The 26,049-nt window shown below is 39.3% G+C and overlaps 1 protein-coding gene across 6 annotated transcripts in view; it reads right to left on the bottom strand.

Annotated features, from left to right (window-relative positions):
• Sorcs1 (sortilin related VPS10 domain containing receptor 1) overlaps positions 1-26,049 on the bottom strand; it is a 507,727-nt gene that overhangs the window by 99,440 nt on the left and 382,238 nt on the right. For all 6 annotated transcript variants that reach the window (XM_041661119.1, XM_041661120.1, XM_041661121.1 and 3 more), the window contains exons 7-10: positions 20,717-20,835; positions 18,350-18,439; positions 12,464-12,643; positions 1,183-1,329 (exon numbers count right to left, since the gene is read on the bottom strand). In XM_041661119.1, the coding sequence (XP_041517053.1) occupies positions 1,183-1,329; positions 12,464-12,643; positions 18,350-18,439; positions 20,717-20,835 (536 nt within the window). The remainder of the gene's footprint in view (positions 1-1,182; positions 1,330-12,463; positions 12,644-18,349; positions 18,440-20,716; positions 20,836-26,049) is intronic.

Raw genomic sequence — 26,049 nt, 5'->3', positions numbered from 1 at the left:
TGCTTTGAATGCACATGGCTACTGATTCTACCTTCGTAAAGTGAAAATGGCCATAAACAATAAAATAACCATGTAAGTGTGACTGTGTCCCAGTAAAGCATTACATAGCAAAACAAGTGCTAGGCTACATTTTCCCCTACATGTCACAGATTTTGCAAGGCCAGACATTATAGACTAAAGCAGATAAACTGATAAGAATATGTAGAGGAAGCAAATGCATGCTTAAGCCATTGATTAAACCATTGACTTAGACCATTGACTCAATAAAAGGTTGAGTCAAAAACTTCTTACAAAATGAGGTAAAATGTGTCTACAGGAAAATACACTAAGACAATCTGAATTCACCAATGGATGTGGGATTCTCCTCTGTATGCTATGAATATATTTTATTATCATTGGTTAATAAAAAAGCTGTTTTGGCCTATAGCAGGGCAGAATATAGCTAGGTGGGGAAAACTAAACTGAATTCAGGGAGAAAAAAAGGAGGAGTCAGGCAGATACCATGTAGCTGCTGAAGTAGAAAGATGCTGGAACTTTACAGGTAAGCCACAACCTCATGGTCATACATAGAAATGGGTTAAGATGTAGGAGCTAGTTAGGAATATGCTTGAGCCATCAGCCAAACAATGTTGTAATTAATATAGTTTCTGCATGATTATTCAGATCAGGATGGTTGGGAATACAATGCACAGTCTCTGTTTACAACCAACTCTAGAGATAAATGTATGCAATATTAGCTCTGTAACTGGTGATTTATCTTGAATTATAAGAGAGCTCAGGGAACAGCCTCACAAGAGATGAAAAACATCGTATTTCCCTAAACCTGGAGGTACTCCTGCACAGCTGAGATGGAGGGCTTGGGTTACATCTCAGTAGTAGAGATAACAATTTAGCACATAAATAAAACAGGAAATCTCATCACCACCACCACCACCCTAAACACAAGACAAACAGAAATGATTCAGGCTAGAAAGAAGAATTTTGTAGTAGAGCAAAGGTCTGGGACATGTTCTCATTTATTTGGCCATCAAAAATGATAGGCCTAACTGCTCTTTTCTTTGGATTTTTCCCATCTTTTTCATCAGCTGAACAGAAGTCCCAAAAGTATCTTCAACATCTTGTTGGACACCAACTCCCACCCTTTACTATGTGTGGCATGCTGCTTCAGCCCACAGGACTCACCAGTAAACAGTGCACAGGGTCCCCTCTTAGATCTGCATCTGGAGCCTGCAGCAAACGCCAGTCTCTGCCTTTGTTGTAAGTGATGAAAGTCTTCACTTGGTTGTCAATCTTCTTGTTAGCCAAGAACATTCCCTTTATCCCTGCTACCTGGGAAAAATTGACATGGCTGAAAAATACATCAATTTGAGAAAGGACATTCTTTTTACATTAAAATAACAACCAACTGCCAAATTTTTATCCTAGAGAAAAGACAGGATAGGTGTAAGCGCTTAGATATCCCTCACCAGTCTACCTGATAGAAACCAATAGCCTTGCGCCCCCTGCTGTATGCGAGTCATAATACAAGCTGAGTAGAGGTTTATCATCTTTTTGTCTGTTTGCTTTGCTGATACTGATGACGTCTTTAACTTTTTTCAATCACCAAAGATCAGAAATAATCAAGATGTTCATTAGGAGGAAGAAAGTAAAATCAACAGTGACATGTACAAACAATGGAATATTATTATGTGACACTAAAATGCACCAAAAGCCATAACATGATGGGAGGGCAGAGGCAGACACATACAATAAGTGAAGGTGGTAACTGCATGACATCCTGTTAATGCAAATCTATGCACACACACACACACACACACGCACACACACACACACACACACGTGCACACACACACACAAAAGGTCAGCGATCGCCCAGGTCTAACTTGGAGCAAGAAATGAATACGTGAAGCATAGAGGATTCTACATGCAGGGATCACATAATGATGCATGTATGTAGCAGGATACTTGTCAAATCCATTAAATGTAAAACTTCTGTAAGCTGTGACTTGCAGAGATTTGTCATCTAATGGTAGGTTGTCTGCAGCCTTCAGTCTCCATGAATCAAACCCCAACACTTTCAAGTCTGTTACCTGACAAGCTGTAAGTAAATAGGGACAACTTATACTGTACGCTAACTGTCATGCAATGTAACACATATATCATATACATATGATATATATGATATTATGTATATATAATCTCTCATTTAATCTTTACATGTCAGAGATAGCTGAGGTACATGCCAGGCCACACCGTTAATGACACAGCAAATGGCAGACCTGAGATTATAGCCCAGAAAAATGTAGTTTCTGAGTGCATGGCTGTAATGGCTATCTAAATTACTGAGGTATTTTCAATTAAAAGAGGTCTGTTGGAAGACCCTTTTTGGGTTTGTTGTTGTTTGTTTTCTTGAGACAAGGTTTCTCTGTGTAATAATCCTGTCTGTCCTGGAATTCTCTTTGTAGACCAGACTGGCCTTGAACTCACAGATCTATCTGCCTCTGCCTCCTGAGTACTGGAATTAAAGGTATGTGCCACCATCGCCTTATGAAAGACTCATATAGTTATTATTATTTCTTTTTTGATGTAAGAGTTCTTCCTATTGATTCATCAAATATATGGAGCATTAGAGAAACAAAATAAATTTTAAGAAGTAACTGTTTTGTTATCAAATAACCATTCCTTCAGTCTCGTGATGTTGCTGTTCTTACCAAAATCAGTTGGCATCAGAGCTGTAGAAATGGCTCAGCACTTAGGATTATCAGTTTCTCCTCCAGAGGACCCTAGTTTTGTTCCTAGCACCCACACAGCTATTCTGACACTAAATGCTGCTAACAACTATGAAAATGCTTGCTCATTCTACATGCTAAGGCTAAGAATTAACAAGCTATCAAAATTGTATAATCAAAGATCATCACTTGTAAACTGTTTTTATTTTTCAGGAATTTTAGAGTTTTACAAAATATATGTTAGTCCCTGTAAAATGATTACAACCCAGGAAAATTGCAGATTGGTGAGGGAAAGGTCCAAAGCATGTTGAATGATCCATTCCATGTCTATGCATTTTTACTCATCCGATGCCCATCATTACATTGGGGTAGAGTGGTCAATAATCACGGATTCAGGATGAGAAAATGGAGACTTAGATTACATTTGGAGCTAGCTGCAACATATATGGGGAATAAAAAAAATACTTGAGAATTTTGAAGTAATTTAAGTCAGCTTTTTATTGTGATATGATTAATTTTAAGCAGAAGAAATACACAAAAGTTGTAGTTTTGCCTGTCCTTGTTAATACAGAGCGCTATGCTCATTCCCCTGCCTTTCAAGGGTTGCTACAAACCTGTGTAATAGCTTTCATCCCAAGTCTCTGCAGAAGGAAACTGACGTGTTGACAAATGTTAATTGTTTTCGATCACAGAGACTGTAGTTTCATATTCTGTTTGACTTCCAAAATTGTTTCAGCAGATAGCTCAGAATTTGTCAGCTCTAAAGTCTGGGTCTCAACCCACACTAGACACACGTCTCGATTTTGTTTTTGACACAGGCAGTTCTCATTAGTCTGTACCTGTGGATTTGGCATCTGGGATAATTTAGAGACAGGCCAAATCTGTACTCTTTTGGAAGAAGATTGTTTAACAATAAATGCAGTAAACGAGTTGTTGAGAAGAATACTTTGAACTACTTATGAAAACAAGCCACATTCTAGGCAATCAACAGCTCAAACAATTTCTGGTGCATTGTTGATTCTCACCAAATGTGGAAGGCATAAACTCCAGGAGCGTTCTACTTCCCAACGACTATGTGTTAATTACCAATGATATTTAGTTATTCACTATAACAGCTCCATACAGGCTGCTTCCCAGGAAACCCCATGTTAGTTTTCCATATGTTCAAGAGGCTGTTATGTACTTAAATAGGACCACATTGCCAGTTCTTTGAGAATTAAATTGCATAAATCAGAATTTTCACAAAGCCCTGTTGGTCCTCCTTCTCACCCAGTATCTAGCCAGAAATAAGAAACGATGTAGTCATCCAGTCCTCTATAGGGTTAAAAAAAAATAAGTGCAAAAGGAATTTGAAAAAAAAATGTTACCTATTTCAATCATTTCATTTTCTGTTTCCTCCTCTGCCCTCTCGCCTTCTTTGACAAGAGTCACAGAGCAGGAGGCTATGTGTTTAGGAGCTGGTTCATTTGATTTGTAGACGTGGTGACTTTACTGGCCCCCGACTCCTTGACATTATCAAATGCCACTTGAGCAGAGAGCTAGCCTGTGTTATTCATCTTTGGAAGTGTGGCCTTCGGGTTTATCTTGAGGAATAAAAACTTGGCAAAGAGGGAATGTGTGTCAAGAGGGGTAAAAGCTGGAGAGAGTTGGTTTATTTTCCTCTTGTAAACAAGGCACTTTATTTGTTTGAATTGCTTTCTTTTTTTTTTTAATTGCGTTGCTTCTTTAGTGTGACCTGCAAAGATGGTCAGCTGTGTCTTTTACTGTCACAGTCAGCTTGATGAATGCATTTTTCTATGTTCCTCACTAAAATCCTTTGAACAAGGCTCCTTATTCCAACAGTTTTTAGGGAAGGTTTCATTATATCTTACTTGGACTATCCACCGATTCTTATCACCTGGACAGTTAGTGCATAAAGTATGGAATCATGTGGGTGTCCTTGTGTGCACATTTATTTGAGAGTGGGGGGATGTGTGGGATGCTGTTGGGGATTAAAAAAGTGTTATTTTGCCACATACCTTTCTCTGTTCTCATACTACATGCATACTTAGAATGGAGTGGAGGAGAATATACAATGGAAGTTGCAGCTTCACACAGACAAAGAATAACCAATAAATATTCCTTGATACATCCTGATACTAGGAGTGCATCTTCTTTTGGAAAAAGACCTGTTAAATTTCATTCCTATTGAATTCAGCATAATAATCTCTAGGAATGTTGACTGTGTTCAAAGTAACTTTTCTCTCCTCATTTCTCATAGGGAGGAATTTGATTCCACAAGTCCCAAAAATAATTTAAAGTTATTTATTGCCATTTAACATCTGAAGCTAAGATATCATTCTGATTAGGCTTTAAATATGAAGTGCTACAGCTCAAACTTCAAGCTAAACAGCATACTTATTATATTCAATGTATTGTATTCCTTTCTTAATCGTGTTCTCTGTACACGCTGGTCACCCTGGAATCTCACAGATAATCTACTAAAGAGTTTCTTCCCATTTGTTCCTCAGAGACAGCTTAATACACCTCTTCCAGAAGTCAGAATGTCTTCATCCTTATCCACTGTCCCTAGCACGTCTATGTTCTTTATTTTGCCTCTTTTATATATGGTACCATGTCTTGGTTTCAACTCTGTGAACTTGTCTAAGAGGTAATAACCTGCCCAAAAATTTTTCTAGTATCCTTTAAACTTTTATCAGAAGTTAAAATGACATCATCTACCATCATGATCTTTAAAATTAATGTAAACTGATGCTCATTCACTAAAACATCCTTAATATTATTAATGGCGCAGTCACTTTGTATAAGAAATCCTGGTTTTGTTTTATCGAGATAGGTCATAAGAGTTCTCTCCTAGGTGACATAATAACTCTGGAAAGCTTAGGAAGAAGGACTGCCATGAAGTGAGTCAATACCATGTCTACATAATTTGATCATGTCTCCAAAAAATCAAATCAAACCAAAACTATGACAATTAATTTACTTAAATGCATTGAGACCTCATGAAATGCTAGGCTTCACAAACCTCCACACATGAACCCACTTCATGTATTCTGTAAATTAAAAATTGTAATCACTTTGAGGAGAATAAATAAATGCTCAGATATGGCAAATCATCTTCCCAATGCCATTCAGTCACAGGCATGGACTGTCCCTCAGTCTGTCCAACTCCGGAGCCCATATATTTAGTCCTGTGGTTGTCTTGTTTACACAACTTTTTCTTCTATTCTACAGTATTGTGAGAAAAATATCACACTGGCACATCATACTTATAGGACATGCCAGTAATCATTCTTTGATGCCTTTACTCTGTAGTCATTCAGTAAATCCTGAGCATGTGTTTCTTTCCTTTAACCACTGAAGTTCTAATAACCGAAATATTTTAAGCACCTGTCCCTTCATGTTTGAAATGGTCTTTGAGATGTAAAATATGCTAGGTGTTGGGCAGTTCTTTGATGATTTAAAGGCAGGGTATCAGACACCTTCCTTTTCATGTTTATTGTCTAGCAAGTTCTCTCCTCTGCCAATTTTCCACGTGTTCCAAGTAGAGCTCAGATTGGGAGGCCTCTTGTGCTAGATTGTCTTGTTTATTTCTTCCTCTGTCTTCCTCTGATGCTGATGGGCAAACCATGATACCTACCTTTTCAGACTTAAAGTGGAAAACTTAAGTGTCAAACTTCAAGAATGTAGATGAAAGAACTGTGGCAAGAAAGAGACCACTTTCATGGTAATTTTTCCTTTGTGTTTGAGGGTGGGCTATATTCATCTTCTAAATACAATCCCCCCAGCCAGAAAAGATGAGTGTTCTGAAGGATTTAGGTATGCCACTATAATCAAAGTACTCACTTGACAAAAAAAAAAAAAGTGTCTAAATGGTCCTCCTTCTCCCCATCCCCCTGCTACTGGTGATTGGAACTGGGGCTTTGAGCATACTGTCAAGTATTCTACCATGGAGATATACCCCCAGCTAAATGTTATTTCTTCTTCTAATACATGATCAATTAGTACTCTCATATAAATACTGTAGACTGCAAAATCTCTGACTTGGCTTGGACAGGGTGTGTATTCTCTATGTCTGACCTTGGCTTTTAAGAGGCACTTTTTCTTAAGAAATCGTGGTACATCATCACCATCATCATGGTTGGGTTTTCTCTTTTAAAGACGAGCTGCATATCCTGTGCAGACACAGCCTGCCTGTTGCACATCTTTTCTGGTGCACGGCATGCCTCACAGTTTGTGCATTCGGCACTTAATAGCCAAGTAAAATCAATCCCAACCACCACCTTTAGCACTCAGCTGCCCTAAGCCATCATTTTCCATTAAACCAAAGCACTGTTTATCATCATTAATTAATTTTCCCTTCCCAAAAGAGGGTGGCATTGTCCAAAGCTGTCCAACTCCCTTTCGTCACCCACACACAAATATAGTAGGAATCACAGTTCTCAGATACATCCATTACATCTCTTCCTCACTGGTCACAATGAAACATTATCTTGTGTTACTCAACCCACATGGTCACTGATGCATTCATGTTCTTTGGGAATAATGGAATTTTAGAATATTTGCTTTCATAATTTCCACACATATATACTTCCTTCTACAAAACAAAGTTGGCAACTATATGCAATTATTGTCTGGATTTGTATGTAACTTTGGACTTGGTTCTAAAAGTCTGGGAACAGGCATAAAGCAATCGACTATTTTCCTCATTGCTTTCTTCTTCCTGTTTGCTTTTTTTTTCCCCTCATCTGGGAAGATAAAGACTATTTCTCCAGTTTTAACTTATCCTTCATTCTTTACACTATTGAACATCCACAATCAAAGCAAAGGACTCTGAACTTTCAGGAGAGACATGGTACACCATAGTTGAACATCCACATACCCTTAGATTTGAGCCCTAAATTGGCTCTGTAACCTTGTGAGAGTGCCTATGCACTCTCTCCTCTTTACCTAACAAGGAGAAAGAGACTGCAGTCATCCAAATGTTAAGTTATCAGTCAAAAGAAAGAATTATGGAAAGTTCTTTATACATTGTTTTGTACATGATGATACCCCAAATTAACTATTATCACTAAATTTTGTTTAAAAATTCATTCCTAGGGTGTTTGGTCCATAAATAAAAGTTCTGGTTCACATTTCTTCACCTTCTTGACTACAGAGCATGTCAAATAGATAACTCACACTATGAGAAAATTCTGGTATTTCATTGACTAAACCAGAGTACTCTGTCTCTAATATTTTGTTTCATCACTTTCATATCTCATTACACATACACACATAGTTATAGAATTGGAAGCACAGAGCTTATACCCAGGTGACAATATGTGTGAAGTAAATGGTTGTATTTAGTAGGAAGTGAGGTGTCTGTTGTTTTCACAAAGCTCTCCATGTGGATGCATACTTGAGACAGAGTCCCACCTATACACTTCTTCTCTCTCCAGTTTGCATTTCCTCAGTGGCTTCCCGAGTACACACGTGCAGGAATGGCAGGTAACTGGTATTTAGAGGCACATAAAGGAATGGCATTCCCCATCACCCCGATGTGAGCAAACACATACTCCATGGGTGCTATCTCTGTCATGCCCACCTCATATGATGTTCATCTCTGCTACTTATTAATTCATTTATGGATTCTCTTGCTTCTCACTTATCTCTAAGCGCTCATCATTCATTGCAATTCTACAGGGAAATTCACGCTGGATGAATTTCATCTTCCTGCTAGCCAGAACAATCAGATTTAAGGGAACATTTGTGCCAGGCCTTGTGTCTGCCAATATTCTTTCTATCTAGGTAATCAGCAGATATGCCTCTGCTGTTCTGCTCACATCAATTTCAATTCAAGTTGCTCTGAACTGTCAAGCTAATAAAACAAAGACACTGCTCTCCCTGCCCCGGGATGCAGAACACCTTTACATAATGCAGTCACACCACTGCTCAAAGTGATGCTAATAAGAGCCAGCAGTTTCCCTGCAGATAGTCAACAGCAAGAGACATGAAGGGCAAATGCAGGATTAACAAGGAATGCTTGTTGTGTCCTGCAGTCATGCTGTTGCTGCTTCCCCTCATCCCATACCTGGTGCAGTGTTTGAATGCATAAAGCCGTTTGTTAAAAAGAAATGGTTGCAAATGGTTCATTGCAAATCACTCCTGCCCAGTTTATTCACCTGTTTCGCCATCAAAGGACCAATATTTGAACATGGTCTTCCTTTCCTACAGAAAATACAATTAATCTAGAGAATGTATTTTTGAATTGAATTGGAAAGAACCCATTTGAATTGAAAGGGAAAGGGGTAGTCAGGAAGAAGAAAAGTAAAAGTGTGTTTTGTTTGCTTTTAGTGTTCCAGAGTTATTTACTGATTTGTATAAATCAAAATATGACTGATATTAGCATCTTACTAAAATTTACTATTAACTTACTTATCTGGTCAAATATGGCTAAAAATATCCTGAGGAGCCCCCCTGGGGTGACTCTGCTGACTTTCCTGGAGTAATGGATATACCTTCTTCAGGTTTTTGTTTGTTTGTTATGCATTTTTTATCTACTCTTTTCTTCCTTTCATCTTTTAAATTTTTAAATTAATTTACATATGTCATATCCCAGTCTGTTTCCCTCACCCCCTCCTCTCAGTCTCTTCCCACCCACCCCTTCTATTTCCATTGCCCCAGTTCACTCCCCCTCCATTTCTGTTTAGGAAAGGGCAGGTCTCTCATGAGTATCAACAAAACATGCATATCGAGTTGCAGTAAGACTAAGCACCTCCCCAAGAGTTAAGGCTGGGCTGTGAGGCAAAGGATGGAACTGGGCTCAAGAAACTGAACTGGATCATTAAGGTGGCATAGCCACTGTGACTCTACATGGGCTATACCCTCACAGATGTGTGGCTGGCTCAAGGCAAGGGAATGCCAGGCATTTCAACAAAACAAACTTCAAGTTTAAATGTTCATAGGAAATTTCCAAAGGAGAAAAGGAGAGTTGAAATTTCTACTTCTTGGCAAGACAAGTACCCAGTGTTAAGAATGTCATATTTCATTACTCATTGCAATATGGAAAGAAGCAGAAATCCTCACTGGTGGGATGTGCTGGACATTAAAAATGTGGGTATGTTTTAAGACAATCAGAATAGAATGCTAAGTGGTGTCTAAGCACACTGCAAGGTTCTCCATTTTGTTAAAACACTGTATTTCAGGCAGTAGAATAGTAGTTAACAAGGATTAATTGACTTCATCCTCAGAGCAGTCTATTGGATTGTATGTTCATCTCTATATTCTCAACAAGGCAAGTGTGGCTCAGATGACATGCACTTGTCTTGAGCAGACATTTCAACAGGAAGAGCAGTACAACTGGAACTCAAACTCAGTCAGCCTGAATTTTAAAAATGTCATAATATAAGTCAAACTTTATCTAGAGCATTCTTGACACTAAATCTTTAAACTATGTAAATGTTTTCCAGAATAAATATTCAGATGGAGCTTGAGAGACGAGACGCTATATCTAGCTGAAACATGGGATGAAAGTGGGATAAAAGCTTATACAAAGATGAAAAGATCTGTAGTATATTTTCTTAAGTATATATACACTAAGGATATCATATACTAGTCTGTCAAATTCTGAATTTAGCATGCATTTCATCTTATTTTGCGGGACATTTCAGTCTAGAAGCCTGGTTTTATGCATACAAAAAGGGCTGAGCCCCTATGGAAAGGTTGCTTTACACCTCTAAAAGAAAGAGGAAATAGAACACATTAAAAGGATGTACATTTGGGCTTGAGTTTCTTAAATGAAGTTGGTTTCTTTCTCTGGGCATAACACAGGAGCTTCTTGTGAATCCCTGATCTTAGCAAAATGACAGTGTCTTTATGGCTGCATGGGTTTGACACCATTTCTGACATTTTTCCAGACAGAGTATAGGCCTGTTACTATATTTCTCTGTTGACTGAGGTTTCTGTCCTGCCAGGTTCCACAGCCATTTAGACCCAAATAAACACACAGAGATTTATATTAATCATAAACTGACGTCTTATTAACTCTTATAACTTATATTAGCCTATAATATTTGTCTGTGTTAGCCACATGGCTTGGTCCCTTTTTCAGCAAGGCAGTCCCATCTTGCTTCCTCTATGTTTGAATGACAACTGTAGACTGACTCTTTCTCTTCCCAGAATTCTCCTGTTCTCATTCTCTTCTCATTGACCTGCCTATACTTCCTGCCTGGCTACTGGCCAATCAGCATTTTATTAAACAAGTACAAGGAACAAATCCTTACAGGGTAAAACCATTGTCCCACAGCACTTTTCTAACCCTTAATATGTCATTACATAACACATTCTAACTCATTCAGAAACTGTCATCATACATCCACACTGACCAAAAGACACAATTCATCCTCAAAGAGTAGCCTGTTTTATATCCATTGTGCCTTTAAAGACAATTCAGCCCAGAAGAGGACTAACTCTCCTTATTCCTCCCACAACCGTCAGTTTCTAGGAGCTCCTCCACAAAGCCTGGGACTTCCCATGCTAAGATTTTCTCTGACTTGATACTGGGCATGTCTTATGCATGCAGTCAACAACCACTGAATTCCTGTGTACACCTGTTCTATCATGTCCAGAAAATATTGCCTGTAATCATCCACTGCATCTGGAATTTATAATCTTCCTCCACCCTCTTCAGTGATGGTCCCTGGGCCTTGGGAGGAAGAGGTACGAAAACATTAATTCTGTTTTCTAAAGAAATGGAATGATGTACCATATTCTATATGAAAAAAATATTAAGACATTAATTCTGTTTTCTAAAGAAATGGAATGATGTACCATATTCTATATGAAAAAAATATTAAGACATTAATTCTGTTTTCTAAAGAAATGGAATGATGTACCATATTCTATATGAAAAAAAATATAAAGACATTAATTCTGTTTTCTAAAGAAATGGAATGATGTACCATATTCTATTTGAAAAAATACTAAGTCTATAACTGACCCATTCTGTTTTTATCAGAGTATAAATCTTCATAACCATAGTAATACCATTGCGGTTCATAGCAAGGATAATGAAACCTTTGGTATTTTTTTTCATTATAACTGATTGATACAACTTAGATGGTTTTACTTTGAGTATTGGTCATTAGAAAACCAAAGAGCCACCATGTAGGTTGGATAATCTCTGGCTTATTGTCCTTTTCTGCTAATTTAATTTTCCAGGTTTATTTTGGTAAAAAAAAAATAATCTTATGAATATTATCTCATGCCTTGGCCATTGAGAGGTGGATCACTAGCCAGCCGAGGTTATCAAGTTGGGAAATTCTTCAAGGCCAACAGGATGCATTCTCATAGCATACAAAGATGCACCATTCAAGTCACTTCAAAGGCAGGCAAGAATGCTGCCCACTCATTCGCTCCACAAAACCCTGACAGCCATTCAAATCTATTTGAAATATTATATCTTATGTCAAATATCATATCATTATGTAGATCAACCATATGCAAGCCTTTAATTGTGTGGTTTCTATCCCCAGACAATTTCTAATTTCTCTGGAGCTGTTCTTGCCTAGTGGGATCAATTAAAAAAGAAAAAGACTCTTAAAAAATTCTATGGGTTGCAAGTTCAACAAGAAGAACTTCCTGTAAGTTTTCCCTTGTCCAACGGCCAGCATTAGCATGATCAGGTGACCCATATTTCACCAGTTTGTCTGGGAGGTGCTGTCCTCCAGAACCACATATGTTTGGTGACATACCTCATAGAGGTCAATCATGACGTTGCCTTCAGGTCCTCTGCTACTCTGGACATTCTCCAAGGCCAGGGTAAAGTACACACCACGGGTGTCCGAGATGTAGAGGTTGTACGTGTCATTCTGGTTCCATTCTTGGACGGCTGCAAACACTTGGTTCTCATCTGTGCTGATGACATGCATGTCCTGAAGAAGAACACAAGGAAGTGAAGCGGGAAGGATTTTATACACTAACCTGGCACACATTCAAAGAGTGTGGATGATCAAGAGCTTTGATAGGATGCAGAGGGAGAGATAGCAAAAGTTGCCTTTCACATTTATGAAAATGAGTTAAACCAGGCAGTGATGGCACACACCTTTAATCCCAGGACTCAGGAAGCAGAGGCAGATGGATCTCTGTAAGTTCGAGGATAGCCTGGTCCACAGAGAGAATTCCAGAGCAGTCTCCAAAGCTACACAGAGATACCCTGTCTCAAATGCCCCCCACCAAAAAGAGAGTTAAGTAGTAATTGAGCATTTTCTCTGTCACTTTGGGGTGAAGAAATGAACCATGACACAATGAGAAAGAAGGAGGTATAGAAGTGTTATTGCAATTTAATTGCCTTGTTAGACAATTTGAAGTCAGTGTTCCTAAATATGCATGATTTGAAGAACCAGTCATTTTTATGTATTTGTCAAGTTTGCGTACTACTACTCAGAAGTCATACACAAGGCAAATATAAGGACAATCTGCAGTGGCCAGAAGAAGCCCGACAAGCTCTGGATTCCGCTGTAGTCTGTAGACTAGCAGCACTGGTACTGGCGGCAAACTCCTTAGACACACAGAACCTCAGACCCTACCCACTGAATTACAGTATGTTTTTTAATAAGGTCCCTCCATGAATAATATGCACATTCAAGTTTGACAAGCACTGCCAAAGGTTCAGCAACACCCTGAAATTCCCTAGGGGAAAAACGTCCACCAGAAAAATTCCAAAGCATTAACATTTGTATTATCAATTAGTTTAAGAACTCAGCTATTAATCTAATGTTTTCCTCTGCCATGTTCTCTAAGAAAACCGCAAGAGATGAAGGAGTTATCATAAAGGATGATGCTCCCAGACCCCAAGACAGAGTAGTTAAGTGAACAGAACATGAAGGCCTCATCTGCCATCCTCTGGCAAGAATTCCAAATCCTTCATTCCCCACTCAGGACTCTAGCCATTGTCTGACACTATTTGAAACTGGCTGTCTCCAGTCAAGGCTTACTGTTTCCTTAAGGGAAGCCTGCTGCTGTGCTCTGGGCTGATTTTTAATCCTGTGGCCTAAAAAGTCTACACAGAGTAAATTCCAAAGAACTCAGAGTAAAGCAGTTAAAATATAAAAAGGCCAAAAATAAACAGAGGTACCCAAAAATATACAGCAAAAGAAAAATATAGAAATGACCTTGGATTTTGTAAAACTCAAATCTTCATAAATGGACCATGCTGTCTGTACGCTTGAGACACTTTACATCTCATGATCTTCTCAGAAACCATCCTGACCCAAATTGTTCAGTGTGCCTTGAGTCCTCCTTCTAACCTCGAGTTCTCATAATCTGAGTTCCGTCTCGGCTTGGGACACAGTCACCTGAGTGGAACTTCGTGCTCAGATATTCTGTCTGTGAGCACAAGATAACAATAACATGTCCTTCACAGGACAGTGAAGATAAAATCAGCAAGTCTCAAGTACCATAACAATATTCACCACTTAGGGCAGTGTTTCACTTAAGGGAGTCTGTCTATCCCTTTTGTTGATTATGAAAGATCAACTTGGCTTCTCTGCCTTTGAAATATTTCAATATTCACTCACTGTTATACTCAAGAAAAGGTTCATCCAAATGTTTTCTGTCTGATGGAGGGAATTAGCTACAGAAATTATCCTTAAGTTCACTAGTTCGTTCAAGTGGACAAACCTTCTATGGTTCCTAATTCATGATAGGATAGGAGTCAAAACCTTTAAAATAGCTGAACAACTCCTTTCTGTTTATGTGTCCTACCCTTAAGTATGTTATAATCCTGGATTTCTGTTAAATTGTTTCAAATGAGAGCTGCGCCTAGCACAGCCAGTTCCCACCCATGGTCTTCCGTGTGTGTTTCTGCAGCAGTGAGCTTTGATGCACACACCCCACAGACTTGAGAACGCAATCCTGAGAGACGACTGTCATACTTCTATGGCATTGTACTTCATAATCCACTGTGGAGATTTGGTTCTTATAGATACGAGCTAACGTTAATCATGAGCTTGACAAGAATTACCTTAGAGATAAGACTCTGGGAATACAACAATTCTCTAGACTGGGTTAACTGACTTGAGAAGACCCACCCCTAAGGGGAACAGCATGTTGGGCTCTATCCTGGACTGAATGAACATGGGAAAGGTGGCTGAGCACAGACATTCATCTCTCTCTGCTTCCTTAAAGCAGATGCAACATGGCCAGCAGCCTCAGGCCTCTGCTGCAAGGATCCATTCTGAGCACCTTGAACTGTGAGCCAAGTGAAGTCTTTTTTCCTTTAAGTTGCTTTTGCCAGGGTATTTTACCACAGCAACAGGACAAATAACTAACACAATATTGAAAATACATCTCTTTTACATGGCTTTAACAGGGTCGCTTAGAGAACTTGTCATACAATGTTAACTGGGAAAAATGACCATGTCTGAAGATTATCTTTATGTAATTTTACTAAGTAGACTTTACACAATGATGCTGGTCATAAATGTTTGATACATTTGGAATTTTATTCACCTTTCCCCAACAACTTATTAAGAAAATGTGTTTTTACTGCTGCATTGATTCCCCTGATTCTGAACCAGTCCGGACTCTTATTTGGAATTCTACTAGAATACCTTGCAAAGTCTGTTCTATAGGCATTACTGGGTTTTAGTGGATTTTTCAATGGAGGTAGAAGCTCCTTTGAATCTTTTTGTATGTACTAGTGGTGGTGGTTTATTCATTCGGGTTTTTGTGTGTGCTTACTTATAAAATAGAATCATGCTATATAGTCAGCTCTATGACCAAGTTAGCCTTGAAATCAGTAAATCGTCTCAGCTCAACCTGTTTTTCTTTTCAAAATCTATTTTTATTGTATTTAAGCATATGGATGTCTTCATCGTCTTCATCTTTATGAGTATATACCACACACACACACACGCACATGTGAGTAGCCTTGGAGGCCAAAAGAGGGTGTACCCTGGAGCTGGGGCTAGAGATACCTGATACAGGTTCTCTGGAAGAGCAGCACAAACTCTTAACTACTGAGTCATTTCTCCAGTCCCTGGACTCAAACTACTAATAATCCTGCCTCTGCCTCCCAGAGGCTGGGGTAATTATGGGTTCTTCTACCATGCATGGTGGTAAACTATTGAACTAATGCTGAACTAAAGGGTTCTGCTGCTCATAGGATGTTCATGAACCATAGCAATATTAGTAACCTCCTCTTAGTCTCTAAGGAAATCACACAGATTGAAGTTTACTTTCTTTTTAAATTTATTTGACTACAGAACCAAATTTTTCCAATATATCGCCAGGGACATTTTATTCTGAGTGACAAATTGAGGAAAATATTGTTTTGATTCTAAGCTCTTTATTTTTTAAAAAATGAATAAAAGAAAAAGTAATAAAACCCAGATAGCTAAGGTTTCTAAGCAAGTTAGTGACAGATCCACGTCTGAAGTTAGGTCTCCTGTTGCAAATTGAGCATCCTTTGTACCCCGTGAATACTGGTACCCATCTATCTTCCACTATGGAGACAACTAGATCCATACTAATAATAATATTACCTTGCTTTTATAGAGTATCTGTCCTCTAAAACCCTGGAGGCGCGTCGTATGTATTGCCTCATTTATCTCGCTGGAGCTGCTAAGAAGAGGCTGCGAGTCAGTCCGGGGAAGCAAGAACTGTCACTGTGTCACTCTGTCTCACAGGCCATATCCTCTGACCTGCCACAGCAACGTTTAGCTGTCACTCTTTGATGGTTTCCCTTCACTTATAACTAATTGTTTAAACACAGCCCAAGGCAACGTTTTGTTCTGTCAACATCTGATACGACGGCAGTAGGTGTGATGAAAGACATTTGAGCAGGAGAGAGCGGATGTGTCTCCATTTCTTCCATCAGCGTGAAGCTTTGTTTGCCTGCAGATGCAGCCCTGGTTCTGACAGGAGGCCATGTAAGGCAGCACCTTGGAGGCAGAACACTCCACCCATGCTGGAGCTTCACTTTGAAGCTCTAACGGGATTCTAATGAATCTTTTGATTTAAATTATAAACACCCACCTGGACCTAATAATCCTTTTATTTCTGACACTTGCTTCCATTTTCGTAGTAACAAGCCAAATTAATTATTTCATCCTACCCTGAGAACTCATATGAAGCTAAGTCATGGAACATGATCATCTGGGTGGCAGGGGACAGGGTGGTACAGATGGTCAATTCAGCTCCAAAGGCAGTGGGAAATGCTGCCTTCTAGATTGTCTAAAGGCCACTGGGGACAGCTGCCAACAATGATCTCTGCAAGGACTATGGACAAGCAATGTAAAACACCTGTCCAGCAGTCTATCCACAGAAGCCGTTGAGTTTAACCTACCATTTCTAGGGCGCCTACACCAGTGTGGCTTTTCCCGTCCTTCACATTTTTTTGATAGCACAACAATTTGGTCGAGTGGGGAACATGCTAAGCTTTAACAAAGGGAGTTATTAATTTACCTGCCAGGGACGAAAATTATAGAAATCACTAGTATGGATGACAGAAAATTTGGGCTCCAACCTTGTCTGTGTGGCAGATAGAATTTGGTTTTAGCTGAAGTTATTCTAAGAATATGCTGACCCAAGAGGGAGCGTGTGAGGAGTGAGTGAAATAAAATATGTGGTCCCCTGATTTAGGCTCCATTCTATATGCCTCTTAACTCAGGGCACCTCACTGATGTGAGTATAAATCTTGTTCTTAAATGTACAAATCTTTCAACTTTTCTTCAAATTTTGGACAATGAATCACAATTCACTTCAGTACTCAGCCAAGGGAGGGGTACTCCTTTTATCCCCCTGAATTGCTGTCTCTTGTGGGATCCTTACTAGGAGACTCTCACAGACAATTTTAACAATTCTTAGCCTTCCTCTTGCATTTTAATTTCACTTAAAGACGAGACTCGGCTCAAAATAAGTTTCACTATATTCTGTGTTCAACTTAAATTATTCAGAGTTGAGTTATAATTCTGTTTAGATCTATGTAATAACCCCCCAAACATACATTTCATTTGCTGTAAAATTCAGCCACAATAGGCTAAACTTTGATCACTTCAAATACAACACAGACACCTTGAGATTGCAAATAGGTATTTTTAAGAAGCCACATCACCTCTTTTCCACTAGGTGGCGCTGCATATTAACACAGTTTTTCAGAGTTTGTGGAAAGAGCCTGAGGATGCCAGCCAAGGATGAGGGTCGAGAAATCACTTTTACTTTCTACTGTTTCTGAAAGGATCACTAAAGAAGTCAGGGGACTCAGCTGTTCCTAGAAACACTTCCCAACACCTACTGAGAACAACTAATGTTCTATAGCATAAAGTTAATGTTTTCTTTTTCTGTTTTGATTTAAAAACAAACATATTGCTTGGGAATGTTTAATATTGAAAGACAAAAATAAGGATATTATTAACTTACCAGGCACTTCTATAGCATGAATTCCAAAGAAAGAAAAATCAGAGGGAAAGAGAACAGGAGAAGAACCCATAGAGAAAAGGAGACAGAAATACCAAATAGGAATTGGGAAGCCTGGATGCAGAAGTAGGGCTGAATGAGGCTGGCAGTAACCTTGAAAATATGGTTGAGGGAGACTGTAGCTGAGAGGAAAGCAATGAAAACCACAGCCCAACATGTACCTTAGGCAAAGCGTATTTCGGGAGCTTCATTTGTGCAAACGTGCTTCTTCGGTAGGACACGTAGTAATGTGGTCTTCCTCCGGATGTCAGCTGGATCACAGAAACAAGGTGTTAAGAGGAGCTATGGGAGACATTTGGGGTCACAGAAGACCTGCTGCTTGAGCGGAGCAGGCAGCTGCCACTCAGCATCAAGAGTGCCTACCAAGGAGGCTACCCAGGGTTGGTATTCACAGAAAGCAACTTACCCACTGTATAGGGATGCCCAGAAGCCCAACAACAACCATTTAATAGATGAAAATGTAATCTGCAAATTTGCACTGTGGGTCTGAAAAGATGACTCAATGGTTAAGAGCACTTGTTGCTCTTCCAGAGGACTGGGTTTTGATTCCCAGCGCCTACAGTGCAGCTCCCAACCATCTGTAACTCCAATTCCAAGGGATCTGACTTCCTCTCCTGAGTTCAGCCAGGCATGTGGTACACATGAAAAAGCAGGAAAGGAAAAACACTGACACAGAAAAATAAATTATATATATGTGTGTGTTCGTGCATATGTTGTATATTATATGTACATATAAATTATGAGTGTATATATCTGCATATGTATGTTTCTATATATGCTAGATGAACAGCATATATTTATATATACTATATCTATATAGTATGTCTATACAATTTATATAGTATAAATTATATGTACTAGATACATAATTTAGTGACTCTAAAGTCAAGAAAGTGTATTAGCTCTGTTCTTTCCAATGCTAGAAGCCTCAGGAGATATTAACTCACTGTGCTTCAGCCGTCTGGCTTTTCAGCCTCAAGTCCCTGCCATACAAGTAGTCATAATGGGACAGAGGAAGTATCTCAGATTCAGCAGTGGAGAGAAGCCTTCTCATCTCCACACAGAGTTCCTATTGACAGCATCATACCGATGTCTTAGTGTGTGTTCAAGCATGTTAGCAAAACGTCACTTCAGATTTGGGTTCCAAATTAATTCTTGGTCTCTATCTTTTAGAAACTGGCACTGTTTTGTCCAAAGCAGATCAATGGATCTGCAAGGCTTGCAGGACAGAAGGAAAAGGTGTGGTTTCCATCCAGACTTGAACACTACTCTGGGCAGAGTAGAAGGCACCTCTGACAATGTGCCAACCTTGACCTATGTAAATATCTGCAGTTTGAATGTCACTGGAGTTTGTGTGCTTGAAATGTCAAAGACATAGGGGAGTGACTGGAAAGAGACATTCTTCAGCACTATGTGTGGAAATGATGGGTTTTAGGAGGTTACTCATAAAATTCTAAATATAGATTCTGAGATTGGTTTGCATGCCTGATATGTGGATTATAAATTGTTGCCAGGAACCAGAGAAATACTCCTGACAGCATTAGTGTTGAAGCAGTGAATGGGACAGGACTAACACATGCAACCATTTGAATGTCCCTTGAAGCTATCCCTGAACGAAAAGGAACTTGGGAAACATTTCAAAGTTACATAGGCTGATTCTGGGAAGTCTTCTTTTAATGAACAGAATAGATATCATAATTTATTTTTCAAATAAACTCGTGCCTAGAATGTACCTTAACTGTAGTATGTGTATATGCCCATATATTGTATATATTTATATTAATATTTGATGTATTCACTTATTTAGTTGTAAATGTATATATTTATACACTTATTTTGCAATTACACCTTTTCCATTCTTATCCTATAAAGTAATAACATGATTTTTAGATGAATTGACTAAACGAAACCAAAACAATTCTTAAGAGTTAAATGAAACAGTGCACTGTTACTGCAGTCTCCTGTCACTACTTATGAAATCTCACTTCCCATATAGTTTTTCATTCCATTAGTAGAAGGAAATTAGCCATTCCATGTTTCCCTGGGAACCACAGTGCTTCCTGACCATACCAATGGATTATCCTTGTTGGTCTCTTGCCAGTCCCACCTCCATCTCCCGCACAATTTCCCGTTCACATTCTTTTCTTTGAAGTGGTACTGAGGAGGGGGCTGATAAGGAGAAATGGATGTAATGTCTCAGTTCACTTCATGCCTGGAGTTTCTTTGTGGAAACAGGTAAATAGCAATGTATATCACTCCTGGGTCAAAGCACGTTTTAGACAGCTTGGTAAATTCCTACAGAGAATAGGCTAAAAAATTGCCCTTGAGCCTTGCTCCTCCCTTCCACCCCTTTTTCCTCTCTTCCCTCCTCCCCTCTTCCACCTTCTCTCCTCTCTCTGTCCTTCTTGCCCCCATTTCTGATCCATTTCTTCCTTCCCTCTGAGGGTGTGCAGGCATGCAGAAAGAGCTATAACAAGACAGACACTAGAAATGCCCTGAGCCAATGAGCAGAAGTCAGGTCTCCTTACCTGAACAAACACATAATCATCCTGAACAATCAAAGAGTCGGGGTCAATGTAGCCTGGGAAAGGCTTATTTCTGTTAGTTTCTGTGCAGTTTTGCATCCGACAAGTTAGGTATTGTGAGTCTGGAAAGGACAAAGACAGAAGCTTCAGAGGCAATGCACATTTCTCTTGACATTCTGAAGTGTTCAACCAAGTCTCAGTCTCTCTAAGTACTTACTACTGTTCAAATTGCCTTTGTTATTTTATTACGTGGCTACCAGCACCGCACTCTCCTGGAATGTTCACCATGTCTTGTAATCCTACATACAAAATTCTTCTTTACCTTTTCCCTTCTAAACACAAAAGAAAGGATCTTCAAAAACTGACATAATACATTGTGATTTTTGTAACCAAATTTTCATCTTTATTTGAATTCAGCTCCACACTTTGATCTTTGACTGAAAAGCAGGGAAGCACACTTGCCTGCAGTATTTTAAAATCTCAGTTGGAAATTCTGCTGAATGAATACTATAATCCTTAATAAGATAAAGGAGCTTCTTTGTGGATTGGAAATGAAACACAATAGCAACATCTCCAATTCAAAACCTTTGTTCTCATTTTAGAGGTGAGTAAATTGAAACCCGAGTTTTCAGCTGAGACTGCACAGTGGCCAATAAACACAGCGTCATAATGATGGCTCTGGTCAGTTCATTCTCTATTGCTTCACGGATGTTGTATTAGAGAGGCTCTGGCATTTATAAAATCCTTTTATGCCAGTATTCATTTAGAATGCCACATAAAACCACACTGGAATACATTCAGCCCCTCCTCTGGCTACCATATCTACTTTCCTCTCCTGGTTACCTGTCTATCTCTCTTACTCTGCCCATGAGTTTTCTAATTGCCTAATTTATGTTTATAAGTTTGCTCAACCTCCCCCTGGTGTTAAAGACTTTCTATCTACATTTTCTCCTTCCCAGAGAATTTAACTAATGTTACCAATTTACCAAGTTACCCATTCTCCTTCGAGGAGAATGGCACCAAGTTACCAATGAGCTTCTCGATTCAGCCCCCATCTACTTCTGAAGACCTCCCATGAATACTTCCTGAATAAAATTTAGATGCTATACCAATGATACTTGACTATCTGCTTCTAATCCCTACTTCCCCTGTTTCAATCATAAAATAGTGTTTATGAAGACATGGTGTGTGTGTGTGTGTGTGTGTGTGTGTGTGTGTGTGTGTGTGTGTTTCTCTCTGTTATACCCCTAAATCCTATTTCTAATCCTGGAACACTGTAAGCAAAACTGTGAATACTTCTTAATTACATCTGCTTAATTACAGACATTTTTTTCCTAAATTAAATACTAGAACTTGATCATTGTCAGAAAGTGGAGATGGGCAACGTTGTGCTAAGTTGGATCCAAGGGTTCATAAAAGACTTCTCAAAATTAGCAAAGAACTCCCCAAGAACATCTCCTATGAGAAAGGTCAGTAGGGGGCAGCATGCACATTTGGTCCAGCTGACCCTTGACTGATGTAGTTGCTAGTAGACCTGTAAATGATGAAACAAAAGTTCTACTTCCAACCTTCCTTCAGTAGAAGACCGTGTGCCAGCACAGCCCAGCTATCCAGTCTAAAACCCCACTGAGAACTGGTAAAACCTAACGTTGAACAAAAACCTTTAAATATCCTTTCCACCTCCTTTTCATTAGACATCCCATAGTTCGATTTTTTGCACAAATTAAGATCTTTCTCCTTTGAGACTTTCCTTTTTCCATCTCTATCTATAACGCACAAAATCTTCACCTCACAATTTCACAGTCCTCTAGACCATTTTCAGCCTTTAAGTGGATCCATATTTCTTAAAGGTTGCCTGGGGACACAGAAGAAAAGAAGGTTTCTTTCTATGAAACCTGGGCTTCAGTTCTAGCTCTGGTCATGTACCAGATTCATAGCTCCAAGAAAATTGCTTCATCATCTCCAAACCTGCCTCCTTCAGCTATTACATTGTGATAACACAACATCAGTCATTTGCTGGATTAGTTACTACACAGAATTAATTAATATGTAATTAAATAATAAACTTGCTACACGTTTTGAAATTTAAACCTATATAAAAGTCAATTATTATTATAGTCATAATTTTCTTGATTTTTTTTGTTCCCCTGTCCCCCCGCCAGGGATAGGGTTAATTTGAGAAACACAATGGTTGTTTAAAAGATGAGTGACTGTCCTTTGCCACTGCAGTAGCATGCCAGCATGAGGGTATGTACATACTCTGTCACACACCCTCCGCTTCTAGTTGCTGGAAAAGCCAACGCTGAATTTGTTGTGTCTCCCTTCCTTATGTGACTCATAGGCTCCTATGCATGAGGACTAATCCCCCCAAAACTAAGTCCACTCTGAGTCTTCCTGATCCCCTTCACATTGCTGATCTAGCACAAGGCATTTAGATCTAGTACTGGTAAAAGAGAAGTGAAGTGCGGGACCAGAGATACAGAATAGTGCTTCCCTACCTCTGTACATTATGGTCTTGGTTATAAAAGTGCTTAGAGTAGATGAGACTGTATAGAGTGCACATACTCTGAATCACTTTGGTAACCTTTCGGTCTTCCTAAAGTTATTTCCAAATAAAAACTTTTAAAATAGGATGGCACAATATTATAGTATGGACCCACTTTTTGGAAAGCTGTATATATAGACATCAGTCTATGTGTGCCTGAGCGGGACTGTGAATAAAACATACACGAGATGTCAACAGTCATAGCAAGACAGTCAGTGAAAGAATCGGACACTGGGAAGTCAAATTGCTGATCCAGCACTTCTCACTGGGGTGAGTGGAGAGCGACAGAGGGCTTGAGAAATAAGCAGTTCCAACAGACACCTCTGAACATTCTGGTTCCTTCCACTTCTCATTCTGATTACTCTGGTTTTCCTGTACAGTGAGCCTGTGTTCGAGATGGGAATTATAATGCATTTAGCTAGGTAACAAGAGGAAAGTCAAAATTTGTCTTCTGTTTCTACTCAGGATGCTAAAAAGTGAAATTTACAAGCTTAAGGAAAGTGACCTCAAAACCGTCAGCTTTGAGCTGCTGGCCTTGTGAAGTTTTCAGTTTGCTTCCTTTCTCCTTCTAATGGAAACAGAAAGAAATTGGCTGCGGTTCATAATGAGGGACCAATCACTCTTATTCCCCTCGAGGTTTGCTGTAATAGCATTAAGTATGATGAACTCTTTCCATATTCTATTCTGGTGAGTGTGTGATGCGATTCCATAGGAAGTCTCGTGTAATTTGGCATTAATTAATGTCAATTAATGTATGCAACTGCTGGATGTTAAAATTAATTTCATTACCTCCCTTACACAGATGTTTTTCTTGCCACAGGTAATTAGGATACTGCACTGTTCTTTTCAAAGCTCCTCACTCTGCAACAGCAGCTGTTTGGAAAAATGTACTCCCCATCCATTGCAAACCGGTGCTGATAAAGAGAGGAGATGCTGCCTTTAAAAGCCAGGCTCTGCATCAAGGAATGGAAAGATAAGTGTAGGCCATGGGCTGTTGTCTTGGGAAACATAAGTAGACTTCTCAGCCCCAGGAAACTCTAATCCATATCACTGGAACAGACACTATCCCTCTAGACTATCTGTGACAAAACAGATCCTGGTTCTCCCCTTTAGTCTGATGCTTGATGAATTTGCTCAGGTGGCAGGAGCTTACTGGTTATTTAAATCTTCTCTCTTTAATTGTCAGTATTGCCTACTGTGTCTGAGGTCACCACCTGCTAAAAAAAATAAAACTACACATATTTGTGTTTTTATGGCAGTTTCTCGCTTCATATTCAGCTTTTGTGTTCGATTTACTATTTTGTTTGCTTGTAGTTGGCATTGCTTTCCGTCCATATGGAAACATGAAATTTCCCAGTTAGCCAAAGCAATGTTGAAGAGATAGAGAAAAGCAAGAGGTAACCCAATACTTGACTATTTTAACCAAAGAAACACTGTACTTGGGTATACTTATAGTAAACGATGATACAAAATACAGGCCCCACCTGAAATAATACCACACACTCATGGTCGATGACTTTCAACAAAGGAACTAAGACTAGACAAGAGAGAAAGGATGGTTTCCTCAATAAGTAGTGGAAGAATTGGATATTCAAATTCAGAAAGGCAAAATCAGATTTTTATTTCACGTCAAATATAAATATCAACTCAAAATTGAACAAATATTTCAATGTTAGTCTTAAAATAATAAAACTACTAGAAGAAACTACAGGGAATATTTTTCATACCATTGGTCTGGTCAAAGATTTCAGAGGAATGACCCCCAAAACGCAGGTCACCAAAGCCAAAGCAATCATGGTATTGCAAGAAAACAGAAAGCATCCATATGCTGGAGAAAACAATGACTACAGAAAGAGATGAGTTAAAGGTTAAAAGAAAATATTTTCACACCACACATCTGATACAAAGGGAACACCTGAAATCTGCAGAGGCGTCCCTTCAGTGAATAGTCAAGTGGGAGGAATCAGTGTGGCCCTGGGCTTAGCTCACTATCTCCTTTTTATATAGTATGGGATTCCTGTCAGTTCCAAACCAAAGTGGCCCAATCTTCAACCTCAGTGTCACTGGCAGTGTGTCTTGAGATTCCAAAAGTCAACAACTAGGACACTTCCTTTCTCTTTCTCTCTCTTTTTCTCTTCCTCCCTTCCTCCCTCCTCCTTCTTCTTCTCCTATCTCTCTCTTTCTCTCTCCTGCTTATGGATCAAATGTAAATCAAATGTGTTATTGCCCACCATCATGTCTGCCTTCCTACCACCATAATCCCTACAATGATGATCACGTACTCACCCCCAACAACACAGCTACATCTCTCTCTCTCTCTCTCTCTCTCTCTCTCTCTCTCTCTCTCTCACTCTCTCTCTCTCTCTTTGAGATAGGATTTCTCTGTGTATCATCCCTAGCTGCCCCGGAACTAACTCTTGTAGACCAGGCTGCCCTTGAACTCACAGAGATCCTCCCAAGTTCTGGGGTTAAATGCATGCTCCTTCACCACCACCCAGTTAAGACTATACTTCTTAACCCTGTCAAAGCCAGTTCCTCCAACTAGGCCCAAGCATTCAAATGCATGAGCCTATGGGGGACATGCTCACTCAAGCTACCACATATAGCATTGCATGGCTATGAGTTAGTGTAACCATGACTGACATGCAGCATCTAGGCAACCTGGAGTTAGCTAATGAAGGCAGACACTGGATGCCCAAAAAAACCTGCAAGTAAGTGGTTTTGTAAGCATTTCTAGCAGAAAGTCACTATTTTGTAATTTCGTATAAATACGGCTTTATGGACAGAGGAC

The sequence above is a fragment of the Microtus oregoni genome, unplaced genomic scaffold (assembly GCF_018167655.1).
Source record: "Microtus oregoni isolate MIOR12 unplaced genomic scaffold, Mior012 000012F_ref0000307, whole genome shotgun sequence".
NCBI classification, from domain to species: Eukaryota; Metazoa; Chordata; class Mammalia; order Rodentia; family Cricetidae; genus Microtus; species Microtus oregoni.
This window is presented reverse-complemented; position numbering and strand designations above follow the sequence as displayed.